Consider the following 12,455-nt stretch of genomic DNA (forward strand, 5'->3'; position numbering starts at 1 on the left):
CTGAGTCAAGTTCAAGTTCCAGTGAATAGTGACAAATGATGGCAACCTGAACCAGTGCAAATGGCAGTGAGACTGGAAAGGAAACATGGTTCTAGAACCCTCAGAAATAGGCTGAAGATCCCATGACCATTGGGGTCTGGAAGGCGAGGAAAGGAGCCCACAGTGGCCTTTAGTTTTCAGCTTTGGTGGAGAGTGAGTTCATGATGAAAGTCACAGTAATAGTTTTTAACGTATTACTTTTTAATCGATACACAGTAATTGGGCACATTTGTGAGGTACTGAGTTACATCTTGAAGGGTGAGCAAGGCTGGTTGGGTGAGGGAGGAGGAAGGCTGTCCAGAGACAGCATGTGCGGAGCTGCGTGGTAGGGTTCCAAGAGTCACAGACAGGTGGAGAGAGGGGATAGCCTGGGAGGAGAAGATGGCCACCCCTTCTAGGGGTGTTTAAGTGCCTTAGGGTGAGGGCTGTGTAGAATTTGTCATGTGGAGGCAGCACTGTCAATAAGGCACACATGAGCGGTTCATTACCAAGGGCATTCCTCTTTCATGGATGGTGCCTGCCTTGGCTCAGAGTCTTCCTAGGTAACATCAGGCAGAATACACTTCAAGCATAGAATAGAGGAGAATTTTAGGAGTCTGAACATCTGAATTTGATTCATCCCTTCCAAGAATGTCTAATTTAAATGATTTGCTTTGGCCCAGAATTTAAAGTGGAGAAAACATGGTTAATCTCTCTTATAGGAGAAAGCTGCACCCCCAGCCCTGCCTGCCCCTGCCTGCAGAAGACAGGGAACGAGAAGCAAGAGTAGTAACACATCAGAAAGGCACCGGAAAGGAAGTCAGGCTTCCCTTTGTCTACTAGGAAAAGCCATGTAGCCTTACTGAGTAGGTCTCCACAGCGAAGTCAGGCCGGGGGCTCTCGGGCTGGGACAGGGTGCCCACAATCTGGAAGGTGCCCTCCTTGGGTTTAGGAGATGAGGCTTCTCGGCCAGCTGACTTTGTTTCATCTTCCTCTTCTTCTTCTTCTGTAATTTCTTCAAGGGAAGCCCCAACTATACAGTTAGAAAGAAACTGCAAGAAAACAGAAATTTCTCAAATCTAAGCGTAGATTAGAGCAAGGACAGCCAACAAGTTCTAAATGATTAGGTAGTCAAAGTTTAGAAAGAGCCAATTATTCTAAACATGAATGTTTATGGAAGGCTCTCTGGGGGCCACGAGAGCAAAGCAAATGCCTGGTACACTTCCATCTCATTTAGGTTGATTTAATTCCCACAACAGCACAGTGAAGTGGGTACTTCTATGAATCCCCGTTTTATAGACAGGAGCTTTTTTTTTCATTTTTCTTTTATTATTCATATGTGCATACAAGGCTTGGTTCATTTCTCCCCCCTGCCCCCACCCCCTCCCTTACCACCCACTCCGCCCTCTCCCTCTCCCCCCCACCCCCTCAATACCCAGCAGAAACTATTTTGCCCTTATCTCTAATTTTGTTGTAGAGAGAGTATAAGCAATAATAGGAAGGAACAAGGGTTTTTGCTGGTTGAGATAAGGATAGCTATACAGGGCATTGACTCACATTGATTTCCTGTGCGTGTGTGTTACCTTCTAGGTTAATTCTTTTTGATCTAACCTTTTCTCTAGTTCCTGTTCCCCTTTTCCTATTGGCCTCAGTTGCTTTAAGGTATCTGCTTTAGTTTCTCTGCATTAAGGGCAACAAATGCTAGCTAGTTTTTTAGGTGTCTTACCTATCCTCACCCCTCCCTTGTGTGTTCTTGCTTTTATCATGTGCTCAAAGTCCAATCCCATTGTTGTGTTTGCCCTTGATCTAATGTCCACATATGAGGGAGAACATACGATTTTTGGTTTTTTGAGCCAGGCTAACCTCACTCAGAATGATGTTCTCCAATTCCATCCACTTACCAGCGAATGATAACATTTCGTTCTTCTTCATGGCTGCATAAAATTCCATTGTGTATAGATACCACATTTTCTTAATCCATTTGTCAGTGCTGGGGCATCTTGGCTGTTTCCATAACTTGGCTATTGTGAATAGTGCCGCAATAAACATGGATGTGCAGGTGCCTCTGGAGTAACAGTCTTTTGGGTATATCCCCAAGAGTGGTATTGCTGGATCAAATGGTAGATCGATGTCCAGCTTTTTAAGTAGCCTCCAAATTTTTTTCCAGAGTGGTTGTACTAGTCTACATTCCCACCAACAGTGTAAGAGGGTTCCTTTTTCCCCGCATCCTCGCCAACACCTGTTGTTGGTGGTGTTGCTGATGATGGCTATTCTAACAGGGGTGAGGTGGAATCTTAGCGTGGTTTTAATTTGCATTTCCTTTATTGCTAGAGATGGTGAGCATTTTTTCATGTGTTTTCTGGCCATTTGAATTTCTTCTTTTGAGAAAGTTCTGTTTAGTTCACTTGCCCATTTCTTTATTGGTTCATTAGTTTTGGGAGAATTTAGTTTTTTAAGTTCCCTGTATATTCTGGTTATCAGTCCTTTGTCTGATGTATAGTTGGCAAATATTTTCTCCCACTCTATGGGTGTTCTCTTCAGTTTAGAGACCATTTCTTTTGATGAACAGAAGCTTTTTAGCTTTATGAGGTCCCATTTATCTATGCTATCTCTTAGTTGCTGTGCTGCTGGGGTTTCATTGAGAAAGTTCTTACCTGTACCTACTAACTCCAGAGTATTTCCTACTCTTTCTTGTATCAACTTAAGAGTTTGGGGTCTGATATTAAGATCCTTGATCCATTTTGAGTTAATCTTGGTATAGGGTGATATACATGGATCTAGTTTCAGTTTTTTGCAGACTGCTAACCAGTTTTCCCAGCAGTTTTTGTTGAAGAGGCTGCTATTTCTCCATCGTATATTTTTAGCTCCTTTGTCAAAGATAAGTTGCTTATAGTTGTGTGGCTTCATATCTGGATCCTCTATTCTGTTCCACTGGTCTTCATGTCTGTTTTTGTGCCAGTACCATGCTGTTTTTATTGTTATTGCTTTGTAATATAGTTTGAAGTCAGGTATTGTGATACCTCCTGCATAGTTCTTTTGACTGAGTATTGCCTTGGCTATTCGTGGCCTCTTGTGTTTCCATATATATTTAACAGTAGATTTTTCAATCTCTTTAATGAATGTCATTGGAATTTTGATGGGAATTGCATTAAACATGTAGATTACTTTGGGGAGTATCGACATTTTTACTATGTTGATTCTACCAATCCATGAGCATGGGAGATCTCTCCACTTTCTATAGTCTTCCTCAATCTCTTTCTTCAGAAGTGTATAGTTTTCCTTGTAGAGGTCTTTCACATCTTTTGTTAGGTTTACACCTAGGTATTTGAGTTTTTTTAAGGCTATTGTAAATGGAATTGTTTTCATACATTCTTTTTCAGTTTGCTCATTGTTAGTGTATAGAAATGCTAATGATTTTTCTATGTTGATTTTATATCCTGCTACCTTGCTATAGTTATTGATGATGTCTAGAAGCTTCTGAGTAGAGTTTTTTGGGTCTTTAAGGTATAGGATCATGTTGTCTGCAAATAGGGATATTTTGAAAGTTTCTTTACCTATTTGTATTCCTTTTATTCCTTCTTCTTGACTAATTGCTCTGGCTAGGAATTCCAGTACTATGTTGAATAGGAGTGGAGATAGTGGGCATCAGACAGGAGCTTTTTTTAGAGTCAGTGAGCTCAAACAATCGCTGGGTTTTTTTTGTTTTTGCAGTCTAGGATTTGAACTCAGGGCCTAGACCTCTAGCCACTCCACCAGCCCTTTTTTGTGATGGGTTTTTCCAAGATAGAGTCTCCCAAACTATTTGCCTGAACTGAAATTCTCCTGATCTCTACCTCCTGAGTAGTTAGGATTACAAGCGTGAGCCACTGGCACGTGGTACAAGCCGCTTGTTGAAGGGCATTTCCCCAGGGCTCTAGGGAAGATTTGTCTTGCTCAATTGAAATATAGCAATGTAATATGAGCCATTTTGGTACTTCAATTGTTCTAATAGCCACATTAAAAAAATTTAGAAAGTAAAAAGGAACAGATGAAATAAAAATTTTAGTTTTTTTTCTTTAGTGCTGGGGATCAAATGCAGATCCTTAAGCATGGGTAGGCAAGTGCTCTACTCCTGAGCTATATCTCTAGCTCTCAGTGTTTTACTTAATCCAACATATCCAAAATATTATCAATTTAATATGTAATCAATATAAAAATTATTTTTTGTGGTGCTGGGAATCAAACCCAGGGCCTCATGCATACTAGGTAAGTTCTCTACCACTGAGTCCCTATAACTATTATTGAGACATATGACATCCTTTTTACAAATGCCACGTCTTTGAAATTCAATGTGCATTCACACTTACGGCACTTCTCCAGTCCTATCGAAGTGTTCAATGGCCACAGGTGGACCGTAGCTACTCAAATAGTGGACCAGAATTGGTATGGTTTAGATAAGAAGTGTCCCCCTCAAAAGACTCACGTATTCAAGGGTTGGTTCCCAGCTGGTGGTGTTATTTTGGGAGGTTCTGGAAGCTTTAAATGTGGGCCTAGTTGGAGGAAGTAGGTCATCATGTGTCCTTGGGAGCTAGATTTTGTCCGAGGCCCTTCGCCCTCTGCTTTCCACCATGCAGTGAATATATACTCTGCCACATGTTCCTGCCACCATGTTCTGTGTCGCCCCCAGCCCAGAATCAACAGATCCAAGACTATGGACTGAAACCTCTGAAATCAGGAGCCCAAATAAGTCTTTTCTTCCTTACATTGTTTTTGTCAGGTATTCTGTCACAGTGATGAAAAGTCTAAAAATAAAAATGAAACTGGGCAAATTTCTTTCTCTTTTTTGGCATTGCTGAGGGTTTAGGCATGCATTCTACCACTTGAGCCATGCCTCCAGCCCTGTTTCTTTTCTTGTTTAATATAGAAGCTATCTTTGGGAGTGGCCTATTTGCTGTTTAACAGTTTCATTTATGAGGCTGACAGGGCTCAAGTGCAAAAATAGAAGCCAGATTCTCTAGAAAAGAAAGAAAAAAGAAAAAAAAAAAACCAAACCAGTTTCAATTTTGACTTGGGATGTGGCTCAAGTGGTAGAGCACTTGCCTTGCCAGTGCCAGGCCCTGAGTTCAATTCCAAGTACCACAAAAAAAGTGAAGAAAAAAAAAAAGAAAGAAAGAATTTCATTTACATATGTAAATAATTATTTTTGATTTTTTTTTTTCTGGTACTGAGGCTTGAAGTCATGGCCTTCACCTTGAGCCACTCACCAGCCCTAATTTCATGAAGGGTTTTTTGAGATAGGGTCTTGCAAACTATTTGCCTGGGCTGGCTTTGAACTGTGATCCTCCTGATCTCTGCCCTCTGAGTAGCTAGGATTATAGGCAAGAGCCACCGATGCCTGGCTGGTATGTTTTTTTGAAATGGTCTTCCTACCTAGCCCAGGCTAGCCTTGAGCTCTTCATCTTCCTGCCTCACCCTCCCAAATACTTGGATTACAGGAATACTGGGGTTACAGGTGTCTACTACCATGCCTGGCTCATCCCTCTGTTTCAATGGGGCCCTGACGTCATGACCACTTCCCATATTGATTTCACTTTAATCCTCATTTCTCCTGTCTCATAGACAATAGGTACTATGGTCATTTTCTCATAAGGAACTAGATCTTGAGGGACTGTCATTTATCTCAACCATGAGATAAACCTGTCTGGTTTCCTCACAGGTCTTCCCCTTTACCAGCTTCCTTCACTTGTGTCCCTCAAGGGTCTTTGAGAAACACTACTGGTGCTTTATAACCCAGATTATACTTCGGAACCACACAGCCCAGGTTTCCCCCTTCTGGTGGGTTTGAGACTTCAATAATCATTTATGATATATAAGTTTATTTATATTTTATAAAATATAAATAAATCATGACATTACCATACCTTGGGAACAAAAACCTAACAAAAACAACCAAACACTTGTTTTGGTAAAAAGGCATCCAAGTTAGCATGTAACATTCAGTGTCAACCCTTTATTGGAATATACTTCTCTCAAGTACATGATATATATTTTCACTTATATCTGAAACATACACGTTCAATCTTATCATCCCATTTCTCCGAGGAGAAATGGATGGCCAGCAATGGCTAACCTGACCAAGATCACAGGGACAGAGAAGCAGCATTGTCCGACTGAGCTGTAAGACCGAAAACAAGAGACACAGCTTCCTTTTCTTTTGTGTTTCCTAGTCCTATTTCCAGGTTGCTTAGTACAGATTAGCAGCAGTTACCCAGAATTTGAGAAGGAGAGGCTCTGGTTAATTACAGACTAACTGGAAAAATTCCATTATTGAAAGCTTTTAAGAAAGAGCCCTGCATACCAGAAGCAGAGGTTTTATCATGAAAGTATTACTCCTCCAGCTTTCTGTTGGATTTAGAAGATAAACCAAACTGCGGAGCGAGGCCACACGCCAGCTGGCCTTCTGTGTGTGTGACTCTGCTTCATTGATTTATGCAACAAGTATTGATGGGGCGCTGTCCACATGTGTCAATGTTTAGAAGCCAAGGATGGCCACATTGTGACTGATCTTCGTGGGTCTCTTCCTTCATAAAAAGTATTAAAAATTGTATTTTGTCTAGCAAGCACAAAGCCCTGAGCGCAAACCCCAGTACCACCGAAAATTTTTATAACTGCATGCTGTGAAGTCAAACATCATTTTTGACAATAAAATTTCATTTGTTTCCTTCTGGTTTTAAAATAAATTAAAATTTAGACACCTACTTTTGCAGGTGCCTGAAAGTCTGTGGGCTCTGGGCACAGACAGTGCCCACCATGCCTGCTGAGAAGTTGGCCCTGGTTGGTCCACGGCACCCCAGCCACTCTGGTCTCAGAATGTCAGATCAGTGCACCATTCATAAGAGCTCTTCCACAAAACTGCTCTTTCCCACCCTCAGAGTACTTATTGCACATTGAAATAGCTTCCTTATTCAGAGCATGATTGCATGTGTCCTTCTGGGAGGGGCAGGGTCCTTGTGGATGATTTGGGCCTGGCATGTCATAGGTGCTCATGGATCTACCAGTCCTTCAGAGGTGAGGATAGTTAACAGTGTCTTGGGCAGCATTTGAGACATTTTCTGTGTATAGATGATGTCTCTCTCTCTCTCATTTTCTTTCTATCTATACTTACCTTTTTGAAAAACACAGATGAGCTTGCATTATACCTATGTTTTTTTGGGATATGTTGCTGGGGATTGAACCCAGAGCCTTGTACATTCTAAGCATGCACTATTCCCCAGCCTATACCTGTCTTTTTGGAACCAGGGTTTGAAATCAGGGCCTACATCTTAAACCATTCCACCAGCTTTTTTTTGTGAAGGGTGTTTTTGAGATAGGGTCTTGTGAACTATTTGCCTGGGCTGATTTTGAACCACGATCCTCCTCCTGAGTAGCTAGGATTGCAGGTATAGCCACCTGCACCTGGCTATACCTGTCTTTTTAATGCTTCCTTCCTTTAAAAAGTTTTGTTACTAAATTGTTTTAGTTTTGTTTGTGTCCTGTCTTTCGGGGGAGCGGATTAAAGCCTATGAGAACTGGACACAAGCAAGGTGAGATGCAGTTCATTGCTTTTACCTGTAGGCCAAGATACGCACAGCCCCTGGCCACCACGAAACAGGGAAAGGCATGACAGCTGCATCTCCTAAACTGTGTTCAGAGAAGCAGGAACACAGGATTCTCCTGTTGCAATGTCACACCCCTCCCCTGCTCTACCCTGTTTGCTGCTATAAAAGACCCCTGAAGGAGGAAGAGTGGCATTTGCTTTCTGCTTTTCGCTTTGGGGGCTTTACTTTGGGCTTTTTGGTGTGGGAAGCGTTTGGAAGGAAAAAGAATTGCTAAAGGGAAAATGCTAAAGAGGGGCTGATAGAAAGTCTGCACCGAGAACTTTAACATAGGCTTTGGAAAGCAAAGCTGAGAAAGAACATCATACAGAGGCCTTAGGAAAGCTAAAGAAAAGCCAAAGAGAACACGGGACAGTGCACCGTGCAAGTCTAAGGACAAGACTTCAAGAGTTGTGCATACGCAGGTTGTAGGCGCGGCTTTTTGCAAGTTTGAGCACTGAGGCTTTGAGAGAGCTAAAGAGAGATGAGACGGTGCAAGCCTGGGGCAAAAGACTTTTGGAGCGATTAAGCTAAAGATAAGCTGAGAGCAAGCATGGGACAGTGCGGCCTAAGGAAAGAGGTTTGAAGCAAGATTTTAAAGAGCTGCAGGGAGACAGGCCTTAAAGAATCAAGATAGAGAAGAGACGCAATGAGGGTTGGGCGTCTCCAGCTGAGCGTACAACACACCTGACCCCACTGTCTGTCTGTCTATCCTGTGTCTTTTCTGAATCTCCAGTCGCGCCCAGTTAGGTCCAGTAATAACCAAAGAGAGAAAAAAACCTCGCTCCAGCAGGGAGGGAGTGCAAGAAACAGCGCCCTTTCACTGTCTCTTCTTTCTTACCTTTTCTGGTAATTTGGGAGATGTATGGTGTGTTTTGAGTCTCTTCTAGTAGATATATACAGTTACATGCTATATCAAAATATGTAATTTTTAGCCAGGAGCCGTGGGCCATACCTGTAATTCCAGCTACTCAGGAGGCAAAGATCAGGAGGATTACTGTTTCAGCCAGTGCAATCAAAAAAGTTAGCAAGACTCCATCTCAACCAGTAAACTGGGCATGGTAGTGTTTGCCTGTCACCCCAGGTACGTAGGAGGCATAAATAGGAGGACAGCAGTCTAGGTTGGCCTGAGCAAAATAGGGGAGACCCTATCCCTGAAGTAAGTAAAGCAAAAAGGGATGGGGGCTTGGTTTAGATGGTATAGTGCCTGCCTAGAGCAAGTATGAGGCTCTGAGTTCAAAACTCTAGTACCATCATATATTTTTTATGTATAAATTATACACCTAAGCCTCTGTTTTTGACTTTTAGTATAATGTGGCCTAATTTGGAAATAGGGTCTTTGCAGACGAAATCAAGTGAAGATGAAATCCTATGGGATTATGGTGGGCCTTAGAAGAGGGAAATTTGGACACAGATAGAGGGGAGAACCCCATGTGAGGGAGAAGACAGAGACTGGAGCAATGGGTCTATAGTCAAGAGATACCAAGAATGGTTGGTGATTGCTGAAGCCAGGAGAGAAATATGGCAGAGTCTCCTCTAGAGGCTCGAGTGGGACCCAGCCCTGCTGACACATTGGTTTTGGACTTGGGCCTTCAAGTCCATGGGAGAATCAATTCTGTTGTTTTAAGCCACTTGGTTTGTCAAGCCAGTGCAGACGGTATGCACTGTAGGCTTATCCTAGTGTAGGCAGGGTTGTCTTGTTTGAAGTGTGATCCTTAGTCTCACAGAAGTCTTCCCAGGATAAGGTCAGACTTCTGTGTCACTCCAGGGGACAATTCAAATCATATGGGTTCTACCCAGGGAAAATGATGCAGCCATGGCTTTCTTTTGGTGTGTGAGCAATTCAAGATGAAGGTCCGTGGGCTCTCCTTTAGATTATCTTCATTTTCTTGGTTCAAAGATGAGAAAGTTTACTGCAACTTGGGGTCCCAAACCGTGGCCGGCACATGATAGATGGTGAAAAAAACCGGATGAATGAAAATGCTTTATGGATAACATAGCGATCAGACTTCTTTTTTCATCGGTGCCTTCCCCAGGTCCTGCCCGGTACTCTCTATATGATCTTAGCAAGCCCTTTCCTACCTCTGAGCTTCCATTTCCCCACACTTAAAAGGATAGGAACCAAGGCTGGACCTGCAATCTCCAAACACCTGAGCTTCCAAGTGGGACTACTTGTCTTGCTGACGGGGTCGGTCCCGGGTGTCCAGGACATGAGATCTCCCTCACGGGTGGCCCCATTAACGCCTGATGACACAGGCCCTTGCTGGGGACGCGGGCTGGGGTCGGGCTCTGGGCCGCCGCCACTCACCTTTCCGATGTTTTTGCTGCTGTAGGTGTCCAGCAGGTTTATAAACACCCTCTGCATCCGGATAACTTTCTCGGTCTGGGCAACAATTTCCTCTTCAGCCATGGTGGGAGCTGCGCTTGTTGCTAAGGTGAAAGAGTCCAGTCGGTTGCTAAGGAGGCGGGCCCAGGCCGCGGGGGGCTGAGCCTGTCGGGTTCTCTGGGGGCGGGGCTGGACGGGGCGGGCCTTGGGCCCTGAGTGGGCGTGGCTCGGGCTCTGGGCGGGACTAGTGTGTTGGCGGGGGGCTGGACGGGGCGGGCCTTGGGCCCTGAGTGGGCGTGGCTCTGGCTCTGGGCGGGACTAGTGTGTTGGGGGGGCTGGACGGGGGCGGGGCTCGGGCTCTGGGCCGGATGAGGGTATTGGGCGGGGCGTGTCGGACCCGGCTTGGCTCAGCTCTGCTTAGGCTCTGCAGGTGGCGGGTCGGGCTGGGCGGGAGTTCCCGCCCACTGTTAGGGGACGCAGGATCTTTGCGGCGACTCTGGGCAGGTGACGGTGCGTGAGCGCTGCTCCCTGGGAGGCGCACACCGAGGTTTCGCTCTGCCCTGCTACCCGCTGTGTGTCCCAGAGCGCGTCCTCTTTGGGACCCTCTATGGGCATCTGTCCCAGGAGTCATTGTGGTCTCTTGTTCCCTTTCATCGCTTTTGTTTGGAAACTCTGGAAACACATCACAGATCCCCTGGAGTCGGATGACTAAAACTACTGATGACACTGACCACAGCCTAGGCTTCCCCTGAACAGTGGGAGTTACTCAAGGTCCTCCTGTGGGACGGACAACGTCACAACCCTTTATTACAAAAGAAAGCGGTTGTCAGAGTTTTGGGGTCCAGGACACCAGTACAACAGCGTGAGTGGTCAGCACTGTTCAACCAGTTGCTACTTGGTCCACAGGGCTCAAGTGGGGTTGTTTGGTTAAGCAGTTCAGGAAAAAATTCTGGGGGTTAGGTGGGGGTGACTAAGAGGCCATTTGTGCCCAGGATCCACTCACATTCACAGAAGACTTTCTTTCGAGATGAGATTATTCATGAAGTGCTGAAATAAGTGACAGATTAAAAAATAACATCCAACATCCAGGGACTATGAATATATCCTACAGTTGTCTCAGAATAAACGGTCTGATTAATTTGAAATATTTGTTTTGTTTAAAACCTGTTAAATGTAAATAACATGTGGTGGTTCCTCTTTTTTTTTTTTTAATTTTGAGACTCGGTCTCCCTAATGTAGAGTCCGTGTTGGCCTTGAACTCATGACTTTTCTGCCTTGGCCTCCGGAGTGCTGGGATTACAGGCTTGCACCATCATTTATAGCTCCTTGTTTTTCATACTGGCTGCCTGAAAATAAATGGAGGTGGTCCAGGATCTTCAGATAGCTTGGAAGCTCTGGGCTGTCAAGCACTCAGGAGATTGGGCTTTGAGTTCTAGCACTGATCCATTTGTGGGTGACTGGGACTAGTGCTTTAACCTTCCCCCAGCTGTTAAATTGGCTGCAAACCGGAAGTGATCCTACAGCCTAAAAGGAATGTTAGGATTAAATAAAACATTACAAATATATTTTCTAAAGTGATTCCCATAGGTGAAATTATTGCTCATTTTCGGCAAGGCCGAGGCACACTTCAACAAACAGGAAACTTCATCTTTTTAGGGATGGAAATGTAGGTCACTGGTAGAGCACTTGCCTAGATGCACAAGACCCTGGATTCCATCTCTGGCAACACACACACACACACACACACACACACACACACACACCAAAAACCCAAACACTACATTATATTTTTGTTCCCACCCACTTTTTCTTTTTTATACCTACAAACTCATTGAAACTTCTTTGTCTTGGCAAACTAATGAACACTTTGAAATTTTGCCATCTTAATTTGGGAAAAGCTTGTTTGTAGCACAAGAAAATACTGCCAATTTAAATGTGATTTTCATGCAAGACTAGTGCAAAACTTGGAATCAATATACTTCAGCATTCTTTCAAATGATGTTAGTTCACATATTCTAAAATTCACTTGACTTCTCACTTTCCAATTTTTAGTTTGTCTCTGCATTATGGATTGATGTGCAGTAAGACAGGTAAATACTTTGCAAGTTTTTCATAGTCACCTACAGTACTATAACTGACCTTTGCTTCATTTTATTTATGCTGATAACATGTAAATGCGCTCCACAGTTACAAAGAGGATGGCTTCCAGAAATTATCTTCATCTGTCTATCCTATCTATCTAATCATTATCCTATCTATCCATCCATCCACCTACTATCTCTATGGAAAGGAGATTCTTCTCTTTTTATTCTTTCCCTCTTTCAAAAAGAGCCTACATATAACAATGTTAACTCAAGTGGCTTTTATTAACATGTTGTATGGAGTCAGAAGACCTGTGTTCTAATCTAACTCCACTGCTCCCAGGTGAGCTGCTGAGCAAGTCCCTCTATTCCAGTCTCAGCTTTGCCATCCTTAGATTAAAGAGGTTGAAGGGAGAG

The 12,455-nt window shown here is 43.7% G+C and overlaps 1 protein-coding gene across 1 annotated transcript in view; it reads right to left on the minus strand.

Annotated features, from left to right (window-relative positions):
- Positions 1–10,110, minus strand: part of Ak7 (adenylate kinase 7) — a 60,747-nt gene extending 50,637 nt beyond the window's left edge. Inside the window, exons 1-2 of the mRNA XM_020180988.2 lie at positions 9,940–10,110; positions 882–1,070 (exon numbers count right to left, since the gene is read on the minus strand). Coding sequence (XP_020036577.2) covers positions 882–1,070; positions 9,940–10,041 — 291 coding nt within the window. The 5' untranslated portion in view covers positions 10,042–10,110. The remainder of the gene's footprint in view (positions 1–881; positions 1,071–9,939) is intronic.
- Positions 10,111–12,455: the final 2,345 nt, after the last annotated feature.

This window comes from Castor canadensis, chromosome 3 (assembly GCF_047511655.1).
Source record: "Castor canadensis chromosome 3, mCasCan1.hap1v2, whole genome shotgun sequence".
NCBI classification, from domain to species: Eukaryota; Metazoa; Chordata; class Mammalia; order Rodentia; family Castoridae; genus Castor; species Castor canadensis.